Here is a 26,521-nt window from a genome sequence, read left to right as displayed (position 1 = left end):
GGACGTTAGAAATAATTTTTTCAGTGTAAGAGTAGTTAACAGATGGAATACATTAGGCAGTGATGTAGTGGAGGCTGACTCCATACAGTTTCAGATGTAGATATGATAGAGCCCAATAGGTTCAGGAATCTGTACACCAATTGATCGACAGTTGAGAGGCGGGACCAAAGAGCCAGAGCTCAACCCCCGCAAGCACAACTAGGTGAGTACACACATAAACACAAAATATTTTTGAAGAGTCCAGGAATATACGGCACCATCATAGAGAGAAAAGGCTGATATGATTTACGAGATAAAAAATAAAATTGAATTCTTATGGCATTAGAGTACACAAGAACCGGAGGAGATATGATCACAACGTACGAGATACCGAGAAGAATAGTAGATTTGGACAGGCATACAGTCCATTAAACATGGAGGGACGTAGACCGTTTCCATATTACGAAGTTGGAAACAAATGATTCAGCGAGACATAAAAACTTGTTCTGTGAAGGTAAGTAAAGAAGTGGAGAGACCTGAAGCCGCTTCCATACTCATCAGCCTTAAGATCAGATACGAAACTTGACTAAAACATCGAGAGCAATAAACGCATTAACATCCAATAACTAAATGGCGGGGCCCTAGAGCTAGCTCCACGTAGGCACGGAGAGGTAAATGCACCAATACACAGGCGTACACGCAGGTGTGTATATAGGAAATTAGGCATAGAATCTAGACTGGCCCGGAGTTCCCTGTTTTAGTTCAACCCTGAGGCGGGTGTTAAGGTGGGTTTGTTGGGGAGGGTGTTGAGGTGGGTTTGTTGGGGAGGGTGTTAAGGTGGGTTTGTTGGGGAGGGTGTTGAGGTGGGTTTGTTGGGGAGGGTGTTAAGGTGGGTTTGTTGGGGAGGGTGTTGAGGTGGGTTTGTTGGGGAGGGTGTTGAGGTGGGTTTGTTGGGGAGGGTGTTGAGGTGGGTTTGTTGGGGAGGGTGTTAAGGTGGGTTTGTTGGGGAGGGTGTTGAGGTGGGTTTGTTGGGGAGGGTGTTGAGGTGGGTTTGTTGGGGAGGGTGTTGAGGTGGGTTTGTTGGGGAGGGTGTTGAGGTGGGTTTGTTGGGGAGGGTGTTGAGGTGGGTTTGTTGGGGAGGGTGTTGAGGTGGGTTTGTTGGGGAGGGTGGGTTATGTGGGGTTGTAGTGGGAGGGTTATGGTGAGGTTGATGGGGGGGAAGGGAACTTGCTAGTGACGCGTTCAAAGCTGACAACAGTGTAGAGAAACACCAGAATGACGGTGGACTGGTCACACACGACCTGTGACTAAGAGGTCGATCAATCCCTACACAGAGACTCAGAGCTGGTGCTTTTAGCGGGGAACAACGGGGTAAGGGGTGAGGTCTCTTGACGTTTCCCGACAAAATAAATGTACTGGGGATTAGTGTATTATTGATTAGTGATTAATAGGAATATTAATATCAGGTTTATAATATATCCAAAAGGTCTTTACAATGAGATGAGTCCATTGCGTATTTCTTGGGGGTCACGAAGCAAACTGGTTCACTTGATAGTTAACAAATTCGAATAAAAGTCCACGAGGAATTCCAGGCGTCTGACAAGTCCCGAGGGAAGTCAGCGAGGCGAGAGGAGCTGACAGTCCTAAGGTATCCCCGGGTGCCCATCCCTGCAGGAGGGCTCCCCTGTAGTCGGGGGAGAGAATGTCCTGGTGGGTGCACTCAATCTGCCCCGTTGGTGCCCCCAGAGATGCCTGGAAGGAAGGGGCCAGGCCGGTAAAAAAAATAGTTCGACGGGTGCCAGGCATTCCGGTAATACCGGGTTAATACACGTGACTCGGCAGTATCAGAATTGTACCGTGAGGAACTATTCCAAAGGCTTTCCTGGCAGCTTCCTATCGGTCGATCTTGACATTGGCCTTATTATCTTTGCCTTCTCATTATGGTGGCCTTCTCATTATACACTTCAGTGCGCCAAGCAATCTCTATGAGTGAACTTTTTGGTTAAGTTAAATATCGTTCCATAGCAAATGACCTTATTCACTTGTTTATATGAGCGGTACAAGACAGGCAAATTTAATGTCCCATCACCCCAAGACAAATGATCTAAGCCCGGGGAGGACAGCAGCAGCATCTACCGTCATCCTGGCTTTATAACGCTGCAGGGAGAAAAATGTACATGCTCTTGTGGTGGGAACCTTGGGGCTGCCCGTCGACTGCTGGACGCTCCACTCTACCTTATATGGCTACGACCCTGGTCATATGACCTCTGTACGTGACTTTGGTCCGTGGCTTTTATAGATGATCATCGGACGTGTCCTTTTTTTTGTGCCTTCGATCGATGGTTGGTGGCCCGTGATGCAACGTCCAGAGAGCAGGTAAATATGTCGCAACTTAGCATGACCCCGGGACGTGGCTCGTATTGGTGACCCTTTGCGCACTCCTTAAACTATAGATGTGCCGACTAACCCCACCACTTTCTCCCAGTGGTCTGTGTCCGCAGTATGAGTAGATGACTTCGTCTCATGACCTGCACGTTTACCACATATCTTCCATACGCTTATAATTATTCACATAAACATCGTTTTCCTCTTATAAATTTTCCATTCAACCCATGGAATCCACACCCCCTCTCATGTATTCTACACTCCTTGCATGGATTAGACATTCACAACCATTCATAATCCCCATACACCACCCATATGATCCACACCATACACGACGTGCTCCACACTCTTCTTTACGTTCCAGACTCCTTCCACTAGTGACTCCCAGAGGCTCCGAGCTCTTCCCATACATGCCTTCCGTAGACTCCATAGTCCTTCCACAGAACTCCACAGTTGCCCATATAAGCTCCGTCCCCTAAAGTTATTCTTTCTCGGTGTGTGACTGGAAGACAACATTTATCGTTGACCTTTGAGAGCAGCGACCGCTGGCAGCAATCTCTTGCAACTACACGTCGGGGCCATTAGCAAGCAGAGCAGACACGCTAGTTTTATGACCCGTGGCCAAGCTGCGAGCGCATCCTTACCGCCTTCACAGTATGAAATTCTAATTTGTCTCGTTTTATTTTTATTCTTACGTCTGACTGACGTAATTATTTTTTAATATGCCTCGACGGAGATGTTGCAGGGTTTTTTTTAGACTAAAGTTAATGAAGGTAAGAATTAATCTTAAAAGGTGATTCAGTGGTGGCGAGGGAACCACTAATAGATGTCCGGAACGAAAACCTTCCAGGAAAGTATAAGTGAGCAAGGTCCTGCCACTCTGCATGACTGAAGAATGGTGTTAGGGGCCCAAACTTGGGATTGAGGGCAGCCTTGCATCTGTTTAGAAAACAAGAAAACACTAAAACGTTGGAAGGGAAGAGCAAGCATGGAAGCAGGGAGTTTTAGGCCGTCTACCAAGGAGCTTGAGAGTAAGATGGTCGGAGACATTCGCAGTGGGTCGAACGCTGTGGAGGGGGGGGGAGGGGAGAGGGCAGAAGTCAGCACTTTGTGGGGAGGGAAAAGATCAGCATTGGGAAGAGGACGGTGATCAATGATGGGGGAGAGGAAGGTCAATGCTCGGAAGATAGATCACACTGGGAGGAAGGGACTCTTAGCATTAGAAGGGAAGGTCAGCGCTGCAGGGGAAGATCAGAATTTGGAGGAGGGTCAGCGCTGGGTGTTGCGGTGAGGACGTTTGACGCGTCTGCGGTCTGGACACGCACGGCCGAGGGCAATACGCGCAAAACAATGTCGGTACCACCAGCGTCCTTACTGGCCTCCACTCCCGGGGCGAGGGTCCCTCTTAGTGCTGTGTGGCTGTGGTGTGTGTGTGTGTGTGGCTGTGGAGTGTGTGGCTGTGGTGTGTGTGGCTGTGGTGTGTGTGGCTGTGGTGTGTGTGGCTGTGGTGTGTGTGTGTGTGTGGCTGTGGAGTGTGTGGCTGTGGTGTGTGTGGCTGTGGTGTGTGTGGCTGTGGTGTGTGTGGCTGTGGTGTGTGTGGCTGTGGTGTGTGTGGCTGTGGTGTATGTGGCTGTGGTGTGTGTGGCTGTGGTGTATGTGGCTGTGGTGAAGGTGCTGTGGTGTGTGTGGCTGTGGTGTGTGTGGCTGTGGTGTGTGTGGCTGTGGTGTGTGGGGCTGTGGTGTATGTGGCTGTGGTGAAGGTGCTGTGACGAGTTTGGCTGTGGTGTGTGTGGCTGTGGTGAGTGTGGCTGTGGTGTGTATGGCTGTGGTGTGTGTGGCTGTGGTGTGTGTGGCTGTGGTGTGTGGGGCTGTGGTGTATGTGGCTGTGGTGAAGGTGCTGTGACGAGTTTGGCTGTGGTGTGTGTGGCTGTGGTGAGTGTGGCTGTGGTGTGTGTGATAAAGGTGCTGTGGTGTGTGTGACTGTGTTGAGTGTGGCTGTGGTGTGTATGGCTGTGGTGTGTGTGGTGAAGGTGCTGTGGTGTGTGTGCGTGTGTGGCTGTGGTGTGTGTGGTGAAGGTGCTTTGGTGTGTGTGCGTGTGTGGCTGTGGTGTGTAAGGCTGTGGTGTGTTTGTGACTGTGGTGAATGTGCTGTGATGTGTTTCCGTGATATGTTTAGGTGTGACAGGTGTTGCTAAGATCCGTTTGGTTGTGGTAAAAGCTCTACGGTGTGCATGGCTGTGATTATAGTTCTGTGATTATTAAGATGGTTCTGTTGTTCTGGTGAAGGTTCTGTGGTGTGTACTCACCTAGTTGTACTCACCTAGTTGTATTTGCGGGGGTTGAGCTCTGGCTCTTTGGTCCCGCCTCTCAACCGTCAATCAACAGGTGTACAGATTCCTGAGCCTATTGGGCTCTATCATATCTACACTTGAAACTGTGTATGGAGTCAGCCTCCACCACATCTCTTCCTAATGCATTCCATTTGTCCACCACTCTGACACTAAAAAAGTTCTTTCTAATATCTCTGTGGCTCATTTGGGCACTCAGTTTCCACCTGTGTCACCATGTATGACACCATATTGTATGTACTGCCTGGTGTATGACACCATATTGATGGTACTGCCTGATGTATGACACCATATTGATGGTACTGCCTGATGTATGACACCATGTTGATGGTACTGCCTGAGGTAAGACACCATATTGATGGTATTAAATAAATTATGATGATATTTTAAAGCTCTGGTTTAATGTAGCGGGCTGTGATGAATGTGCATCTTGGATAAAGTTTGGTTTGAAAATTAACTTGTCAACCTTTCACTGAACGGAACTCCATATAACAATATATAATATGGGACAAATGGAGTATTTTGCTAGACCTTGCAAATAGCCTTGAGAATTTTTTTTTTAAATTAAACTATTGCAGAGGAGAATAATTTTGTTTGCCGTCTCTCTCTCTCTCTCTCTCTCTCTCTCTCTCTCTCTCTCTCTCTCTCTCTCTCTCTCTCTCTCTCTCTCTCTCTCTCTCTCTCTCTCTCTCTCTCTCACTCTCACATTCTCATTCTCTCTCATTCTCTCTCTCATTCTCTCTCTCTCTCTCTCTCTCTCTCTCTCTCTCTCTCTCTCTCTCTCTCTCTCTCTCTCTCTCTCTCTCTCTCTCTCTCTCTCTCTCTCTCTCTATTTCAGTCTCTCACATTCTCTCTCTCTCTCAGTCTCTCACATTCTCTCTCATTCTCTCTCATTCTCTCACATTCTCTCTCTTTCTCTCTCTCTATTTCAGTCTCTCACATTCTCTCTCTCTCTCAGTCTCTCACATTCTCTCATTCTCTCACATTCTCTCTCTCTCTCTCAGTCTCTCACATTCTCTCTCTCTCTCTCAGTCTCTCACATTCTCTCTCATTCTCTCTCTCTCTCTCTCTCTCTCTCTCTCTCTCTCTCTCTCTCTCTCTCTCTCTCTCTCTCTCTCTCTCTCTCTCTCTCTCTCTCTCTCTCTCTCTCTCTCCCTCCTTCTCTCCTCCCCCACACACCAGCTCCTCACGTGAGCTTCGCCCACAGGAGATCAGCGTCCCGTACACTATTCGGTGCAAGGACCTTCCCTCAGGTGTCAATGCCGACTGTTCCTGCTACTCCACCGAGCCCCCACTTATCTCCAAACCAAACAAATTATAAACACAAAACACACGCACACACACACACGCACACGCGCACACACACACACACACACACACACACACACACACACACACACACACACACACACACACACACACACACACACACACATCATGCAGTACAATCAATATGGTGTCATACATCATGCCGTACCTTCAACACAGTTTAACACAAAATTTGCACAGCGATTTCAGCACAGCCAACCTAGATAAAAACACACACATCAACCGTCACCTGTTGATTGACGGTTGAGAGGCGAGACCAAGGAGCCAGAGCTCAACCCCCGCAAGCACAATTAGGTGATTACACACACACACACACACACATTAGCCAGTGCGTTCTGGCTACTAGGCTATATATATATATATATATATATATATATATATATATATATATATATATATATATATATATATATATATATATATATATATAGTTATAACTATATAACAAGCCATTCAGGCTTGTTCACATCCGCATATATATATATATATATATATATATATATATATATATATATATATATATATATATATATATATATATATATATATATATATTAGTATATTTTGGTAGCAGTCTTTCCTGTAGACATATATTATTAAATATGACCGAAAAAGTAAGATTAATAATTCTAACACGAATTTTCTCAATCTTTCGTACATTACGCTTCACTGTTGGAGGTAAATCAAAAATCACTTCTCCAAAATTCATTTTTATTTCTAGTCTGACGCGACACGGGCGCGTTTCGTAAAACTTATTACATTTTCAAAGACTTCACAAATACACAACTGATTAGAACGTATCTCTGATTTTATATCTACATTTGAGTGAGGTGGTAAGGGTGATGTGGCATTAACACAAGACAGAACAGGAGGGGATATTAATAGGGTATTAAAAGTATCAACACAAGACAGAACAGAAACAATGGGTATTGAATAGAAGTGTTTGTAGAAAGCCTATTGGTCCATATTTCTTGATGCTTCTATATTGGAGCGGAGTCTTGAGGTGGGTAGAATATAGTTGTGCAATATTTGGCTGTTGATTGCTGGTGTTGACTTCTTGATGTGTAGTGCCTCGCAAACGTCAAGCCGCCTGCTATCGCTGTATCTATCGATGATTTCTGTGTTGTTTACTAGGATTTCTCTGGCGATGGTTTGGTTATGGGAAGAGATTATATGTTCCTTAATGGAGCCCTGTTGCTTATGCATCGTTAAACGCCTAGAAAGAGATGTTGTTGTCTTGCCTATATACTGGGTTTTTGGAGCTTACAGTCCCCAAGTGGGCATTTGAAGGCATAGACGACATTAGTCTCTTTTAAAGCGTTCTGTTTTGTGTCTGGAGAGTTTCTCATGAGTAGGCTGGCCGTTTTTCTGGTTTTATAGTAAATCGTCAGTTGTATCCTCTGATTTTTGTCTGTAGGGATAACGTTTCTATTAACAATATCTTTCAGGACCCTTTCCTCCGTTTTATGAGCTGTGGAAAAGAAGTTCCTGTAAAATAGTCTAATAGGGGGTATAGGTGTTGTGTTAGTTGTCTCTTCAGAGGTTGCATGGCTTTTCACTCAGCCACAGCTCAGAATGGAAGCAAGTCGACGAAGAACTCTGTAGGGTAAGGCAGGTCCTAGTCAATAACGGCTTCTCCAATGGTTTCATCGAAGACATCATAAGAAGGAAAGTGAAAAGCCATGCAACCTCTGAAGAGACAACTAACACAACACCTATACCCCCTATTAGACTATTTTACAGGAACTTCTTTTCCACAGCTCATAAAACGGAGGAAAGGGTCCTGAAAGATATTGTTAATAGAAACGTTATCCCTACAGACAAAAATCAGAGGATACAACTGACGATTTACTATTCAATACCCATTGTTTCTGTTCTGTCTTGTGTTGATACTTTTAATACCCTATTAATATCCCCTCCTGTTCTGTCTTGTGTTAATGCCACATCACCCTTACCACCTCACTCAAATGTAGATATAAAATCAGAGATACGTTCTAATCAGTTGTGTATTTGTGAAGTCTTTGAAAATGTAATAAGTTTTACGAAACGCGCCCGTGTCGCGTCAGACTAGAAATAAAAATGAATTTTGGAGAAGTGATTTTTGATTTACCTCCAACAGTGAAGCGTAATGTACGAAAGATTGAGAAAATTCGTGTTAGAATTATTAATCTTACTTTTTCGGTCATATTTAATAATATATATATATATATATATATATATATATATATATATATATATATATATATATATATATATATATATATGTCGTACCTAGTAGCCAGAACGCACTTCTCAGCCTACTATGCAAGGCCCGATTTGCCTAATAAGCCAAGTTTTCATGAATTAATTGTTTTTCGACTACCTAACCTACCTAACCTAACCTAACCTAACTTTTTCGGCCACCTAACCTAACCTAACCTATAAAGAATGGTTAGGTTAGGTTAGGTAGGGTTGGTTAGGTTCGGTCATATATCTACGTTTATTTTAACTCCAATAAAAAAAAATTGACCTCATACATAATGAAATCGGTAGCTTTATCATTTCATAATAAAAAAGTAGAGAAAATATATTAATTCATGAAAACTTGGCTTATTAGGCAAATCGGGCCTTGCATAGTAGGCTGAGAAGTGAGTTCTGGCTACTAGGTATGACATATATATATATATATATATATATATATATATATATATATATATATATATATATATATATATATATATATATATATATATATAACGGTAAGGCTAGCAATAATTAAAATAACAATAATAATATTAGAAATAACATTACTAGTAATATTAAAGTAATACAAATAATATTTAATATTATCTGGCAATATTCTTCAGCTTATTGATTCACGTAAACAAACAGTCAAAACGATTACTGTTCGTAAACGAGAAGATATCTAATGTGTCACCAATAAGAAAATGAGAGATGAACAGCATGTGTTCACATAGAAGATAACAGAACCACTTACCTCATCGTTATGGGGGAAGAAAAACGTGGAGACTTCAACGCGTCAAAGTAATGATCAAACAGTAAATTTAATATTTTCGTCTAGACAACTCTGACGAAGTATTTATTACTCTTTAAATAACGTAAATATAAGTTAGACTATTAAGATGTAATGTGAATTAAGATTTTCAAGAGCATAAAGGGATTTAAATTAGCGATGCTAGGGTGAGTGAACTGGTTGACGTCAGAGCGAAGTACGGGAATGTGCGATCCTCCCAACACACGTCGCGGCACTGGCGCCCAGCGGCTGGAGTTCGCTCTTATATATGTTTCCAGGTAGCCATGGCAACACTGTAGTCGCCATGACAACACAATCGACGCCATGGTAGCAGCATCCACTCCTCCGCCCCCCCCCCCCTCCCCCTTTCCCCACCTTTCATCTGCCTCACCTTCTAGAGTCAAATTTCTAATCACGGTTGGAGAAAACAATAGGTGTTTAAGATGCAGTTATTCAAAGATCTGGCGTAGGTGTTTAACAGATATAAATATGAGACGCTCGCATCTTTCGCTACGGTGGAAAATTAAGCAGTAGAAATAACGATGGTTGTAGTTACAATAATTGTAGAATAGTACTTGTATCAGTAAATTCAAATCTAATCTACATATAATGATATTGACTGAGTATATTCTGAAAGCATTTCGATTTTGGCCGATTAAAGCGAAGATGTTAGATAGGTTCTCTGATATTTTAATGTTTAAAACGAGGGCGTTAATATTATCGTTTAAACTGCAATTGTTCATTAAAAGAAAATGTATATTCCGTCAGTGAAGGCGGTGAAAGCTGAGGTACTTGGAATTTGGATCAATAAAATGCAGCTGTTTAGCATGCAGCGGTTTTTGTTGTTGTTGTTGTTGTTGATATGACGTGAGGAAAAACGACTCGATACGTGCCAACTTTCTAATCAAGAGCACCCGGATGCCATACAAGGCAGTCAAATGGCTTTCTCTGGAGACACTGATGTTGTGCGGGGTTAAAGGTGCTAATCTGCATGGCACCTTTTACTGTGGCACGCAACTTAGTACTGGCAGAAGTTGTGGTCTGAATAGGAAACGTAATAGAGGTATTTGTGGCAGCAATAGTAGTGAAAGTGGCAGTAATAGTGTGACAGTAATAGCAGTGTAAGTGGTAGTTATAGTAGTGTAAGTGGTAGTATTGATAGTGAGAAAGTAATAGAAGTGTAAGTGGTAGTTATAGTAGTGTAAGCGGTAGTATTGATAGTGAGACAGTAATAGAAGTGTAAGTGGTAGTTATAGTAGTGTAAGTGGTAGTATTGATAGTGAGACAGTAATAGAAGTGTAAGTGGTAGTTATAGTAGTGTAAGTGGTAGTATTGATAGTTAGACAGTAATAGAAGTGTGAGCGGCAGCAATAGTGTAAGTGAAAGTGCTAATAATAAGAGCAACAGTAGTTGCTTTATGAATAAAGTTAGAGTTATGTCTACTACCCACTTTTTCAATCTTTTCAGTAGTTAAGTGTTGCTCTCACGTCATTATTAACTGTACACGAGTCTTTCTCAGTCCTGTTCCTATCATCATAACCTTGTGTTTGCCCAGTTGACATTTCTCAGACCATCCCTAGAGACTATCTAGTTCATCTTGCAATGTCTGGCAGTCTTCCTTACTTATGCTCCTTTTCATTCGTTATACATCATCAGTAAATTTTTATACAAATGCCTTTACAGCCTCTTTTAGGTCGTTTATGTATAGCAGGAAGAGGATGGGCCCTAGTACCGACTCTTGAGGAATTCTGATATCCCTGCTCTAATTATGACTCTTTGCCTCCAGTTCTAGTTTACAGTGGAGTTGCTTCTGAGGAACAGTGTCAAATGCTTTCTGGTAATCCAGAAAAATGTGGTGTGTGTGTGTGTACTCACGTAGTTGTACTCACCTAGTTGTGCTTGCGGGGGTTGAGCTCTGGCTCTTTGGTCCCGCTTCTCAACCGTCAATCAACAGGTGTACAGGTTCCTGAGCCTATTGGGCTCTATCATATCTACACTTGAAACTGTGTATGGAGTCAGCCTCCACCACATTACTTCCTAATGCATTCCATTTGTCAACCACTCTGACACTAAAAAAGTTCTTTCTAATATCTCTGTGGCTCATTTGGGCACTCAGTTTCCACCTGTGTCCCCTTATGCGTGTTCCCCTTGTGTTAAATAAACTGTCTTTATCTACCCTATCAATTCCCTTCAGAATCTTGAATGTGGTGATCATGTCCCCTCTAACTCTTCTGTCTTCCAGCGAAGTGAGGTTTAATTCCCGTAGTCTCTCCCCGTAGCTCATACCTCTCAGCTCGGGTACTAGTCTGGTGGCAAACCTTTGAACCTTTTCCAGTTTAGTCTTATCCTTGACTAGATATGGACTCCATGCTGGGGCTGCATACTCCAGGATTGGCCTGACATATGTGGTATACAAAGTTCTGAATGATTCTTTACACAAGTTTCTGAATGCCGTTCGTATGTTGGCCAGCCTGGCATATGCCGCTGATGTTATCCTCTTGATATGGGCTGCAGGAGACAGGTCTGGCGTGATATCAACTCCCAAGTGTGTGTGTGTGTGTGTGTGTGTGTGTGGGTGTGTGTGTGTGTGTGTGTGTGTGTGTGTGTGTGTGTGTGTGTGTGTGTGTGTGTGTGTGTGTGTGTGTTCACCTAGTTGTGTTTGCGGGGGTTGAGCTTTGCTCTTTCGGCCCGCCTCTCAACTGTCAATCAACTGTTTACTAGTACTACCTTTTTTCACCTCACACACACACACACACCCCAGGAAGCAGCTCGTGACAGCTGACTAACTCCCAGGTACCTATTTACTGCTAGGTAACAGGGGCATAGGGTGAAAAAAAACTCTGCCCAATGTTTCTCGCCGGCACGCGGGATCGAACCCGGGACCACAGAATCACAAGACCGGCGTGCTGTCCGCTCGGCCGACCGGCCCCGCCCCCCCCCCCCCAACACACACACACCTGTGTGTGTGTGTGTGTGTGTGTGTGTGTGTGTGTGTGTGTGTGTGTGTGTGTGTGTGTGTGTGTGTGTGCGCGCGCACTTTTACAAAGCCTCTTATGCCGTTGTACTTCCGCTTATCAAAGTCTCATGGATGACCCCGTATCATCTAAGTACAATAATTGCATAACATATATTATTTTAGTTTATTATGGGCATGTTTTATTGCCTTCGATAAAATTCCATTTGTTTAAATATTAGATTGTTAACAAAATATCTGAGTGAAAACCTTCTAGCTCTAAAAGCTTCAATGATTGCAAGACAATATTTCAGCCAAACAGGTACGAAAGATCACTTGACCGACTTTAATTGCATGAAATATCAGAGGTAAGATGTTGAACGAATCTTTGAGAAGCCGACGCTTCTCTCTGAGTGCTGGGATTGGCTGAAATACATTAATTTTAGTCCCAGGATTCTAGGGAGGTGGTTAAGTATCCCCCACTTAAAGTTAAGTAGCCTCTCCTGTGTGCGTAGTCCTTAATCTTTACTTCGTCAGAGGATCGTTGAAGAAGGCACAGATAATCGAAGGAGACTTCTTCAGTGGGATGACCTTCATGATGCTGCAGTTCTCGAAGATAAAGAGAAAACAGGAAAACTGTCGGTGACGATCAACTGTGTGTTGTGAGGTCTTAGAATTGTCTTGGCGAGAACCCCACGAGGAACATTCCACCACTAGTTATGTGGAAACATTGTTGACTGGGACACGAGACTTTCTAGTGTTGAAGAGCAAGTTAGCCACGTAACTTGAGGTAGGACCAAGAAGCGAAATTTCGTCTTGGGACAGTTCACCGGTGATATTCATGGAAATTCTAGCTGAAATGCTGTCAGATAATCGTGTGATCAATGGAACAGTTGTTGTGTGACATCTTCACAGGGCATCTCAGGGACTGCCTGACAGACTCTATCACACACCAGGGGGCGTCTCTTACCATTTCTTCTTCATAGTATTATGTCAGGAAGACATCAGCTGATTGGTTCATATCTTCTGGATCTATTACTTATTGTTGCTGTATAGTCAATATTCTTAGCTAGATTCAATTTAAGTATACTTATAAAGTGCCCCTCACTCGATGCCTAGTACTTGTCTTGGAGTACTGCATATGTACTACTTCATGGTAGCGTACTGATACTTGTACACTAATTTTTATAGGTTCACTATTGACACTACTGTACTCTTATTCTTTACTTAGCCCATAATGTGCTGCTAACTATTCCTAAAGTGATATTGCAGAGTGTCGTGGCACGACTTGCCCGATTTTTATATTTTCTTGACTGCTAAAATGCTACATTGTCTCCCTGGGTTGACGCCTTCTTTTCATAATCACTTGACTGCTAAAATTGTGTGATATTTTAGTGGTATTTTATTCTATTTTGTCACGTGTTTGTAACCATTAAACAAACACACAAATACACATACACACACGCACGCACACACACACACACACACACACACACTCAGGAACCTGTACACCTGTTGATTGACGGTTGAGAGGCGGGACCAAAGAGCCAGAGCTCAACCCCCGCAAGCACAACTAGGTGAGTACAACTAGGTGAGTACACACACACACACACACACACACACACACACACACACACACACACACACACACACACACACACACACACCTGCAAAGACACGCTACTAAGTAGCTCCCAGAACTGAAGGGCAAGAGCTACGAGGAGAGGTTAGAGGCATTAAATATGCCAAAACTAGAAGACAGAAGAAAAAGAGGTGATATGATCACTACATACAAAATAGTAACAGGAATTGATAAAATCGATAGGGAAGATTTCCTGAAACCTGGAACTTTAAGAACAAGAGGTCATAGATTTAAACTAGCTAAACACAGATGCCGAGGAAATATAAGAAAATTCACTTTCGCAAACAGAGTGGTAGACGGTTGGAACAAGTTAGGTGAGAAGGTGGTGGAGGCCAAGACCGTCAGTAGTTTCAAAGCGTTATATGACAAAGAGTTCTGGGAAGACGGGACACCACGAGCGTAGCTCTCATCCTGTAACTACACTTAGGTAATTACACTTAGGTAATTACCTGCCTGTTCCCGCACCAGGCAGAAACAAATGGTCAAAGTTTCTTTCACCCTGAATGCCTCTGTTACCTAGCAGTAAATAGGTACCTGGGAGTTAGTCAGCTGTCACGGGCTGCTTCCTGGGGGGGGGGTGAAAAAAGTAGTAAACAGTTGATTGACAGTTGAGAGGCGGGCCGAAAGAGCGAAGCTCAACCCCCGCAAACACAACTAGGTGAATACACATACACACACACACTCACATGAGTGTGTTTGTGTGTGTTTGGAATTCTATAATATTCTATATATTGGAATTCTATGATAAAATAACAAGGATAAGGTAGGACAGAGAAGGTTGGGCAGACTGCATATTTCTGGATTGCCAAAAGGCCTTCGATACCGTACCGCACATGAGACTGCTATTCAAACTTGAGAAGTAGGCAGGAGTAAGTGGAAATGCCCTAGCATGGGTAAGGGATTACCTAACAGGAAGGAGCCAGAGAGTTAGGGTAAGGGGCGAGAAGTCGGACTGGCGAACAGTAACGAGTGGAGTACCTCAAGGATCGGTGCTGGGACCAATTCTATTTCAAATTTACGTAAATGACATGTTTACAGGAGTAGAACCCTACATGTCGATGTTCACGGATGCAAAATTAATGAGAAGAGTTGTGACAGATGAGGATTGTAGGATCCTCCAAAAGGACCTGAACAGGTTGCAGAGATGGTCAGAGAACTGGCTACTGGAGTTCAACACGAGCAAATGTAAATTTATGGAAATGGGATCAGATGATAGGCGACCAAAGGGACAGTACACAATGAAGGGGAACAGCCTACCTGTGACGATTCGAGAAAGAGATCTGGGAGTGGATGTGACACCTAATCTAACTCCTGAGGCACATATAAATAGGATAACGACAGCAGCGTACTCTACACTGGCGAAAGTTAGAACATCATTCAGAAACCTAGGTGAAGAGGCTTTTAGGGCGCTTTACACTGCCTACGTGAGACCAGTCTTAGAGTATGCCGCGCCATCATTGAGTCCCTACCACATGAAAATATAAGGAAAACTGGAAAAGGTTCAGAAGTTTGCGGCGAGGCTCGTCCCAGAGTTATGAGGGATGGGATATGAAGAGCGCCTGAAGGAACTGAACCTTACGACACTAGAAAAAGAAGGGAGAGGGGGATGTGACAGGAACGTATAAAATACCCATGGGAATAGACAAAGTGGAAATAGATGAAATGTTCACACGAAATAATAACAGAACGAGGGGACATGGGTGGAAACTGGAAACTCAGATGAGTCGCAGAGATGTAAGGAAATTTTCTTTTAGCATGAGAGTAGTGGAAAAATGGAATGCACTTGGGGAACAGGTTGTGGAAGCAAACTCTGTTCATAATTTTAAAACTAGATATGATAGGGAAATGGGACAGGAGTCATTGCTGTAAATAACCGATGGCTAGAAAGGCGGGATCCAAGAGTCAATGCTCGATCCTGCAGACACAAATAGGTGAGTACAAATAGGTGAGTACAGGTGTGAAAGGTATGAGCTACGAGGAAAGATTGCTGGAACTAAACCTCACGACACTGGAAGACAGAAGAGTTAGGGGGAGACATGATCACTACCTATGAAATTCTCAGAGGAATTGACAGGGTAGATAAAGATAAACTGTTTACCACGGGTGGTACGCAAACAAGGGGACACAGGTGGAAGCTGAGTACCCAAATTAACCACAGTGACGTTAGAAAGAGCTTTTTCAGTGACAGAATAGTTAACAGATAGACTGCATTAGGCAGTGATATGGTGGAGGCAGACTCCATACACAGTTTCAAATGTAGATATGATAGAACCTCATAGGCTCAGGAAACTGTACACAGTTGATTTATGGTTGAGAAGCGGGACCAAAGAGTCGAAGCTCAACCCCCGCAAGCACTATTAGGTAAATATACATACACAAGCGCTTCAAATGCACGTTTTCGCAAAATAAAAAATTATGCCTTCAAGGAAAGCATTTAGGTTAGACACTTGTCTGTGTTTGTGTAATCTTGCCATGTTATCGTCCTCTTTCCCTGCAAGATTACCAGTTGTTTTCCCCCCATACTTTAATCGCTTACACTTTCCCTCCTCCATCTTTCCTCCATTTCGTTGATCTCCATTCTCCGTCCACCTTATTCATCTCCCTTCCCCCCCCCTCCTTTCATACATCTCGCTCATCTCTCTTACGCCTTCCTTTTTCCAGAGCATCCATCAATCAATTAATATACCTTTCCAATCTGCTCTTAATATCTCCCTTCTTTTATTTCTCCTTTTCACCGTTCTTCTCTTCTTCCTCCTCTTTATCTCCCTTCTCAATCTTACGTTTCAACTCAGCAACATCTTGAAGGAGGTCAGGATGAGTGTAAACACGGCGCCCATTTAACCACAACAAGCAACGTAGCCAGGTTTGGTCATACTTTATTTTCCTTATATTCCTTCTGTTCATTCCATGTTCCCCAACCACGACCCTACTTCCTGTCAGCGTCTTGGCTGGTATAACTGTCAATCATCGTTATTACGACTATTACTACTTTTATTTATATTAAAACCTCTTCCTCCCCCCTTCCCCTTGGCTTGAATAATTTATTATCAAGAGTCATCTCATTTAATATATTTTTTTTAGATATAACAGTTGTTGAGAATTTTGTGCATGTTCACTGTCATCATTATTATTATTATCGTTTCACGCTCTGTCAGTCATTGCAATTGCTCGTAAGTATCAGCTGTGTTGCAATTTCAAGTTTCCGCAAGGTTGGCTGACACGGACTTTAGCCATGGTGGACGGCAGCTCAAGATGAGTTTTTTGGGAAAAGAAACGGATGTTTAGAGCTAAAGAGTAATGCTTTATTCTCTTAGTTTCTTTTTTGTGTAATTTTAAAAGATGAGAAAAGTTGATGTGTGTGTGTGTGTGTGTGTGTGTGTGTGTGTGTGTGTGTGTGTGTGTGTGTGTGCGTGTGTGTGTGTGTGTGTGTGTGTGTGTGTGTGTGTGTGTGTGTTTGTGAGTATTCACCTAGTTATTCTTGCCAGGGTTGAGCTTCGGCTCTTTGGTCCCGCCTCTCAACTGTACATCAATTGGTGTGCAGATACCTGACCTTATTGGGCTCTGTCATATCTGCATTTGAAACTGTGTATGGAGTCAGCCCCCACCACATCACTGCCTAATGCATTCCATCTGTTAACTACTCTGACACTGGCAAAATTCTTTCTAGCGTCTCTGTGGCTCATTTTGGTACTATGTTTCCATCTTTGTCCACGTTTCCACTCCTACTAAAAAGTTTGTGTTTATCTACTTTGTCAGTTCCTCAGAGAATTCTGTAGGTGGTAATCGTGTTTCCGTTTTTTCTTCTGTCTTCTAGTGATGTGAGATTTAATTCCAGTAGTCTTTTCCCTTAGCTCATACCTCTCAGCTCTCAGCATACCTCTTTGACTAGCTACAGACTCCACGTTGGAGCTGCATATTTCAGGATTGCTCTGATATATGTGGTATACAAAGTTCTGAATGATTCATTACACAGGTTTCTAAAGGTCTTTCTGATGCTGGCCAGCCATACGCGTGCCGCTGATGATATCTTTTTTGATGTGGGCTACAGAGTGACTGGCGCCTCAGGTCTGGCGCAGTATCAACCCCTAGATCTTTTTCTTTTCCTGATTATTGAAGAATTTTATCTCCCAAATGGTACATGTATACGGCTTTCTGCTTCTTACACCAATTTTCATTATTTTACACTTGCTTGAGTTAAACTAACTATTTGTTGGACCATTCCGTCACTTTATCCAGATTACCTTCTTGTTCTTTCGTGTCCTTTGTCTTAATCCTTCTTTTAATTTTAGCATCGTCAGTAAACATTAAGAGGAATAAGTATATACCTTCTAGAAGATCATTTATCTATATTAAAAACAGGATTGGTCCAAATAAAGAATCCTGGTGGATTCCACTGGTGATATCTCGCCATTCTAAGGTCTCCCCACAGTAACACTGTTTTCTGTTGCTTGGTACAACTGGAGCACTTTACCTGTTATTTCTGTCTGTTTCTCCAACTTATGCGCCAGCCTCGTATGGGATACTGTGTCAAAGGCTTTTTGACAGTCCAAGAAAATCAGCCCACCCTTCTCTTTCCTTTTTAAGTTTTGTTACCTGGTCATATAGTTCTATTAAACTTGTGAGGCACAGTTTGCCATTCCTGAATCCATGTAGGTGTTGTGTTACGAAGTCCCCGCTCACTAGATGCGTTACTAGATTTTTTCTTATAATATTTGCTCGAATCTTTCATTTTAATTTTTTTGTGTACCTGTCCTCCTCCTTTCTCAGCCTCATCACCTGTTCTTCCCCTGTCGTTTTCCTCCTGATGTAACAACTGTGTAGCAGTTTTGGTTTGGTTTTGGCTTTAGATGCTATGTCGTTTTCATATTGTCTGTCTGCTCCTCTTCTCGCACAGAGTTACTCTTTTCTGGCCTCTGGTATCTCTCTCTCTGTTCTCTGGTGTTGTGTTATTTATTTAGTTCCTCCATTGTTTTGTACTTAATTGTCTTGCTTCCTTACATGACTGACTGAATCAAGGAGTCCTAGTTTGCTTTTCATTTGTTTACTGTTGGGCTGGGATAAACTTGTCTGCAACTTCCTCATACTATTGGATGATGCGATCAGTCGTGTCATGAATAGATTTTTCTCCAAGTTCTGTTTCATTTGGTTTTCCTATAAGGAATTATTTCATCTCATCCTGGTTTCCCCTTGGGTATGCCAGCCCCTTCCTTTTGGTCTCTTCCTTGGGTATATTCCTACCTTCACCAGTACTCAAATGTCAGCACTCTGTAGTCACTTATTCCCATGGCACTTCACGTTTGACTTCCTTTATGTTAAACCAGTTCAGGGTTAATATCATATCAAGTCCAGCTGGTTCGTCATTTTCTCTCAATCTTATGGATCCCTCGAGAGGTGTGTGTGTGTGTGTGTGTGTGTGTGTGTGTGTGTGTTACCAGTGTGTGTGTTTGTGTGAGTACTCACCTAGTTGTACTCACCTAGTTGTGCTTGCGGGGGCTGAGCTTTGGCTCTTTTGTCCCGCCTCTCAACTGTCAATCAACTGGCGTACAGGTTCCTGAGCCTATTGGGCTCTATGAAATCTACATTTGAAGCTGTGTATGGAGTCGGCCTTCGCCACATCACTGTCTAATGCATTCCATTTGTTAACTACTCTGACACTGAAGAAATTCTGTCTAATCTCTCCGTGGCTCATTTGGATAATCAATTTCCACCTGTGTCCCCTTGTTCGTGTACCACACGTTCTAAATAGTTAGTCTTTATCCTCCCTGGCAATTCCCCTGAGAATTTTGTAGGTGGTTATCATGTCTTTCCTTACTCTTCTGTCTTCCCGGGACGTGAGGTTTAGCTCCCTTAGCCTTTCCTCGTAGCTCAGATTTCTCAGTTCTAGGACTAGTCTGGCGACATACCTGTGAATCTTCTCTTGTGTCTGTGTGTACTTAATACACACACATAAGTGCAAGTAAGCGTGTGCTCACGATGATCGATTTATAACAGAATTGTGCAACTTTTATTAGCACCAGGACACAGTCTCTCCATCAGTTCACAAATGTGGTAAATATATGAATTGCTAATAACAAAAAAATGGCATTCAGTATTTCTGAAATATGAAAAAAGAGCAATAATAATAATTACAATAATACAAATTATAAAAAATACAGATAATAATAATAATAATAATAATAATAATAATAAAGAATACAAATAATATTAATAAATTAATACTAGGGAAAAGATTAAATAGATCAATAATGAAAGTTAAAAATATACAGTAACGATGGATCCATCTTAAATCTCCCACTGATGACTCCGAAACTATTTCACGGCCGCCAGTTGTGATTGATAGGTGTCGAGCGCTCGTCCACTCTTCCCCGGAACCACCCCATTATCTGCGGTGACGTCACAGTTCGGGAAATGGGCCGGGGGGGGGGGGGGGAATGGAAGAGGAGGCTGCGTTTCGGGTGGTTCTAATGGGGGTCAGTTAGGTGCTAGGCACGGCCTGGAGAGCACCAGTCCGTGATCTCCAGACTGCACCAGTCTGGTGCAGCTGGAGATCAGATCTGCTGGTTTGTAAATGGTGGGATAACACCAGGTGTGTGTGTGTGTGTGTGGGTGAGCAGGTTTGGAGCTAATGCCAGCAGGTGCATGGAGGTCAGTGATGGATTGATTGATGGATGAAGATTCAGTCACCCAAGAGAGGTGGCACGGGCATGAGTAGGTCAGTGGAAGAGGTCAGTGGGTGACTTAAGCCTTGCTATAGACAGGTCTTTTTGAAAAATAGCTTCTAGCTGTTGGAGGGTCACATGTAGAACCTGTAGGTAGGAGACAATCAATAGACAGGACAGTTAATAGGTAAACTGTTGGGGAGGGGGGGGGAAGACAGTCAGTAGACAGGACAACATCTACAGACGAGATACAGTCAATAGACAGAACACTGTCTATTGGCAGAAGACAGTCAATAGACATAAAAAAGTCTGTAGACAGGAGACAATCAATAGACAGGGACAACATCTGTACGCAGGAGGCTGTTAATAACAAGATGATATCTGTAGGCAGGAGACACCATCTGTAGGCAGGAGACACCATCTGTAGGCAGGAGACACCATCTGCAGGCAGGAGACACCATCTGTAGGCAGGAGACACCATCTGCAGGCAGGAGACACCATCTGTAGGCAGGAGACACCATCTGTCGGCAGGACACACCATCTGTAGGCAGGAGACACCATCTGTAGGCAGGAGACACCATCTGTAGACAGGAGACACCATCTGTAGGCAGGAGACACACCATCTGTAGGCAGGAGACACACCACCTGTAGGCAGGACACACCATCTGTAGGCAGGAGACACCATCTGTAGGCAGGACACACCATCTGTAGGCAGGAGACACCATCTGTAGGCAGGAGACACCATCTGTAGGCAGGAGACACCATCTGTAGGCAGGAGACACCATCTGTAGGCAGGAGACACCATCTGTAGGCAGGAGACACCATCTGTAGACAGGAGACACCATCTGTAGGCAGGAGACACACCATCTGTAGGCAGGAGACACACCATCTGTAGGCAGGAGACACACCATCTGTAGGCAGGAGACACACCATCTGTAGGCAGGAGACACCATCTGTAGGCAGGAGACACACCACCTGTAGGCAGGAGACACCATCTGTAGGCAGGAGACACCATCTGTAGGCAGGAGACACCATCTGTAGGCAGGAGACACCATCTGTAGGCAGGAGACACCATCTGTAGGCAGGAGACACCATCTGTAGGCAGGAGACACCATCTGTAGACAGGAGACACCATCTGTAGGCAGGAGACACCATCTGTAGACAGGAGACACCATCTGTAGGCAGGAGACACACCATCTGTAGGCAGGAGACACCATCTGTAGACAGGAGACACACCATCTGTAGGCAGGAGACACCATCTGTAGGCAGGAGACTCCATCTGTAGGCAGGAGACACCATCTGCAGGCAGGAGACACCATCTGTAGGCAGGAGACACACCATCTGTAGGCAGGAGACACACCACCTGTAGGCAGGACACACCATCTGTAGACAGGACACACCATCTGTAGGCAGGAGACACACCACCTGTAGGCAGGACACACCACCTGTAGGCAGGACACACCATCTGTAGGCAGGACACACCATCTGTAGACAGGACACACCATCTGTAGACAGGAGACACCATCTGTAGACAGGAGACACCATCTGTAGACAGGACACACCATCTGTAGACAGGACACACCATCTGTAGACAGGACACACCATCTGTAGACAGGACACACCATCTGTAGACAGGACACACCATCTGTAGACAGGAGACACCATCTGTAGGCAGGACACACCACCTGTAGGCAGGTCACACCCAGAATTGCAGCCTCCTTGGCTGCAATTCTGTCAATTGGAGGCCAGCGATAGAATTCAATCCACAACACTCGACTAATTCAAACTTACATATTTACTGGTAGATTAACAGTGGAATCAGATCCTGCCTGGGGTATCGAACCGGCAAATATTCGGTTGTGAGCCAAATGTGTCGACCAGTGCGCTACCTCATTAAGTGACGAATGACTCTAAGTATCCTAGTGTACGATTAGACTGTTACTTTACTGGAATATATATATATATATATATATATATATATATATATATATATATATATATATATATATATATATATATATATATATATATATATATTGGGTGGGAGGGGTTGCAGCTTTGTGTGTGTTCTACAGAGTTCAGAAAACACAGTCAAAATTTAGCCTCCGTACAAGTCCCGACCTCAAACATAAACCACCATATTCGAGGCACAACATTTGACAACCAGACAGATCTTCACACTCTACGAACACAATAATTTCGACGCTCTTATCACCCGAAATTCGTGACATTATAGGAACGCATTTTGGCAGACAGCTGGCGAACAAAACATACTCTAACGTCAAACTAAAGACTTTGCAAGTAAAGGGCTAATAACACACAAGAGTATTTAATAAAATTATAGTTTCCCCGCTTTGCTATAGATGCCTATAGAGAAGCACCAATATAGAAAATGTGCAGTTCTAGGTTTCAAGCATCAAAGCAAACTTTAACTAGTGGCGTAAATTAATACGAAAACATAGATATTCCTATTCTTAATATCGTTATTACTGTTCGCATTGGTATTACAGTTATCAATTAATTATTTCCTTTATTATTTGTATTATTTTATGTCCTAGAATAATCAGCAAAAATAGTAATACTTGAAGTAGTCGTAATGGTAGCTGAAGAAGTGAGAGTAATTGCGGTAGTAATGAAAGAAACAGCCCACATTACTCAGGGCAAAGGTACACAGCAAGGGCACGAACCATTACGAAGTGAAGCTTTTAACACACATCTCTCTCGGAGATGTTCAAACCGCTTCCTTCTCACCATTATCTCAGCTCAAGTGGACGACCATTTTTCGGTGGTGAGAGAGCTTGACAGAGATTAATGTCCGTTATTATTGAGACCTGTATACGGTACATCTGAAACTAATTTGCATATTTTATATAGATTCTCTTCCAAATTTTTTTTTCTCTCTCTTTCTCCCCCCTCTCTCTCTCTTTCTCCCCCCCCCCCTCTCTCTCTCTCTCTCTCTCTCTCTCTCTCTTTCTCCCCTCTCTCTCTCTCTCTCTCTCTCTCTCTCTCTCTCTCTCTCTCTCTCTCTCTCTCTCTCTCTCTCTCTCTCCTCCCTCTCTCTCTCCCAATCTCTCTCTCTCTCTCTCTTTCCTCCCTCTCTCTCCTACGAATTTTTTTTAATTCAATATGAAGAGATTTCTTTGCCTTTGCAACAAATTCTGACCTTCCTGCACCGAGTTACAACCATCAGGTATTGATTTCTCACTTGTCCGACAAAAACAAAACGAAGTTCAGATTTTGCGTAGGTTCAAACTCCACTAATACTTATGTACAACTAAATATATTTTGGACGAAATTCCAATATTTTCTGGGATATATATATATATATATATATATATATATATATATATATATATATATATATATATATATATATATCTGTGTGTGTGCATATTTCTGTCTGTGTTAGTGTGTGAGTTTTGGCTTTTATAATCCCATTGGATAAATTTAGGTGAAGAATTACAGTGTGAGTGAGAAAACGAGAGAGAGAGAGAGAGAGAGAGAGAGAGAGAGAGAGAGAGAGAGAGAGAGAGAGAATCAGTGCACCAACCAGACTGCCCAGTGATCACGATCTTCTGCCGTTTTTTTCTTTAGCAGACAGTTGATGCGAGGTTAAGAGAGGGTAGCAGACAAGGTCACGAGGAGAAGGCGGATGAGGAGCAGGAGGAGAATGGGGAAGGAGTAGAAGAGGGAAAAATAGAAGGGAAAGGAGTAGGAAAATATTACAGTGTTCGGTTAAAGATTGAATGAAAAGGGTAAGGATTTGTGAAACAGTTAAATCCAAAGATGTTTGATTTGCAGAAATGATAAATCGAAGAAAACATGAAATGAAAGAGGCTAGAAACAAGAGAAGGGGGGGGGGGTTAGAAGCAAGTGGAAGTTAAAACAATAAAATCAGGAGAAAGCGCCAAGCTATTACGACTATATAACACTTGGAAAGGGTCAGGATAAGGATTTGGGACGGGACGGGGGGAATAGAATGGTGCACAACCACTTGGACGGTTGGGGATTGAACGCCGACCTGCATGAAGCGAGACCGTCGCCCCTACCGTCCAGCCCAAGTGGTTGGGCAGGAGGTGCTAGAAGCAAGTGGACGGGGGTTAGAAGCAAGTGGAAAGGGGAGTAGAAGCAAGTGGAAGAGGGGTTAGGAAGATCAGTGCTGAAAGAACACCCTCCCACCTCTCTCTCCCCCCCGTTCCATCCACTTCCCCACGGTCAACACACCAAAATGCTTCTCTGCGCGTCACTCGAGAAAGTTTACACTGTTTTGTGTTTGTGAAGTCTGTAGTGAAGAGAGCCGCCGCCGCCAGCTCTCTGTTCCGCGATGCGAAAATGGTGTGGGGGTCAAAGGCATTCTGGAGCGTTTTGCGATAGTGAGGAGAGATGAGTGACCCGTTGTGTGTGTGTGTGTGTGTGTGTGTGTGTGTGTGTGTGTGTGTGTGTGTGTGTGTGTGTGTGTGTACTCACTTATTTGTACTCATCTATTTATGCCTGAAGGATCGAGCATTGACTCTTGGATCCCGCCTTTCGAGCCATCGGTTGTTTACAGCAATGACTCCCGTCCCATTTCCCTATCATACCTAGTTTTAAAATTATGAATAGAGTTTGCTTCTACAACCTGCTCCTGAAGTGCACTCCATTTTTCCAATACTCTCACGCTAAAAGAAAACTTCCTAACATCTCTGTGACTCATCTGAGTTTACAGCTTCCACTCATGTCCCCTCGTTCTGTTAGTATTCCGCTTGAACATTTCGTCTATTTCCACCTTGTCAATTCCCCCTGAGTATTTTATACATTCCTATAATATCCCGCCCCTCGCTCTTCTTTTTTCTAGTGTCGTAAGGTTCAGTTCCTTCAGGCGCTCTTCGCTCGTAACTCTGGGACAAGCCTCGTCGCAAACTTCTGAAACATTTCTAGTTTCGTTATGTGTTTCTTCAGGTGGGGACTCCATGATGGCGCGGCATACTCTAAAACTGGTCTCGCGTAGGCAGTGTGTGTGTGTGTGTGTGTGTGTGTGTGTGTGTGAAATCATGCGTCTGTTTTATTTAATGACTTTCTTTTGTATTAATCATCATAATGAATTTGAATTAATATATCTATCCGTCTGTCTTCCTCTCTCTCTCTCTCTCTCTCTCTCTCTCTCTCTCTCTCTCTCTCTCTCTCTCTCTCTCTCTCTCTCTCTCTCTCTCTCTCTCTCTCTCTCTTTCTCTTATACCCAGGTTTTCCTACCCATACTCAAGATATGCTTTACCCTACAAATTTTTCCCTGGAACACGACCCGCCAGTCGCTTTACACCCCGGTGCGGTCTTCAATTGCTGCTGAGTGAACAGTGTCGAGCAATTCTGAATTGGTTCCCGGTCACTCCTCCCCTGGTTTGTTCACAGGATGAGAAACCCTCCCGGTGAGAAACCCTATCATGTGTCCGATGTGTCATGTGTGTGTGTTTGTATGTATCTCTGACTACTAGGCCGACAACTTACCTTCTCAAAGATGCAGTTCACAACAGCTGTCTAACTGCTAGGTTAGTTAGACAGTAACTCCTAGATTCCCTATTTACTGCTAGTTGAACAGGGGTATGAGGTGTAAGGAAATACTGCCAAATTGTTGCTGTCGGGACCAAAATTTGAGCTCGTCTCCTTATGCCTCTTCTTTCCGCAACATTGTTTCATGCCCTCATGAGATACTTATACAATTGACGCACTTAACCCTCCGAGACCTGAGTTCTTTACCTGTTTTTCCTTTGTTAACTACGCGGGTCAATTATAGGAAAGTTGAGGGTGACCTGCAGGGTGGAAGAAGCCTTTGTCTGCCTCATATAATACCAGTAATCAACTTTCTACTGCCATCTTTTTCTACTTTAATTTGACAGTCACCTGGCCGTAGCACAGTTGTGAGGCCAGGCCGGGTCCAAGTAGCACACTGGAGGCTCTGGTACCCCTCTCTCTCTCTCTCTCTCTCTCTCTCTCTCTCTCTCTCTCTCTCTCTCTCTGTCTGTCTCTCTCTCTCTCTCTCTGTCTGTCTCTCTCTCTCTCTGTCTCTCTCTCTCTCTCTCTCTCTCTGTCTCTCTCTCTCTCTCTCTCTCTCTCTCTCTCTCTGTCTGTCTCTCTCTCTCTCTCTCTGTCTGTCTCTCTCTCTCTCTCTCTCTCTCTCTCTCTCTCTCTCTCTCTCTCTCTCTCTCTCTCTCTCTCTCTCTCTCTCTCTCTCTCTCTCTC

At 43.5% G+C, this 26,521-nt stretch overlaps 1 protein-coding gene across 1 annotated transcript in view; it reads right to left on the bottom strand.

Annotated features, from left to right (window-relative positions):
- Positions 1 to 9,277, bottom strand: part of LOC123755166 (ataxin-2 homolog) — a 49,751-nt gene extending 40,474 nt beyond the window's left edge. The window contains exon 1 of the mRNA XM_045737642.2: positions 9,019 to 9,277. Coding sequence (XP_045593598.2) covers positions 9,019 to 9,023 — 5 coding nt within the window. The 5' untranslated portion in view covers positions 9,024 to 9,277. The remainder of the gene's footprint in view (positions 1 to 9,018) is intronic.
- Positions 9,278 to 26,521: the final 17,244 nt, after the last annotated feature.

The sequence above is a fragment of the Procambarus clarkii genome, chromosome 28 (assembly GCF_040958095.1).
Source record: "Procambarus clarkii isolate CNS0578487 chromosome 28, FALCON_Pclarkii_2.0, whole genome shotgun sequence".
Lineage (NCBI taxonomy): Eukaryota > Metazoa > Arthropoda > Malacostraca > Decapoda > Cambaridae > Procambarus > Procambarus clarkii.
This window is presented reverse-complemented; position numbering and strand designations above follow the sequence as displayed.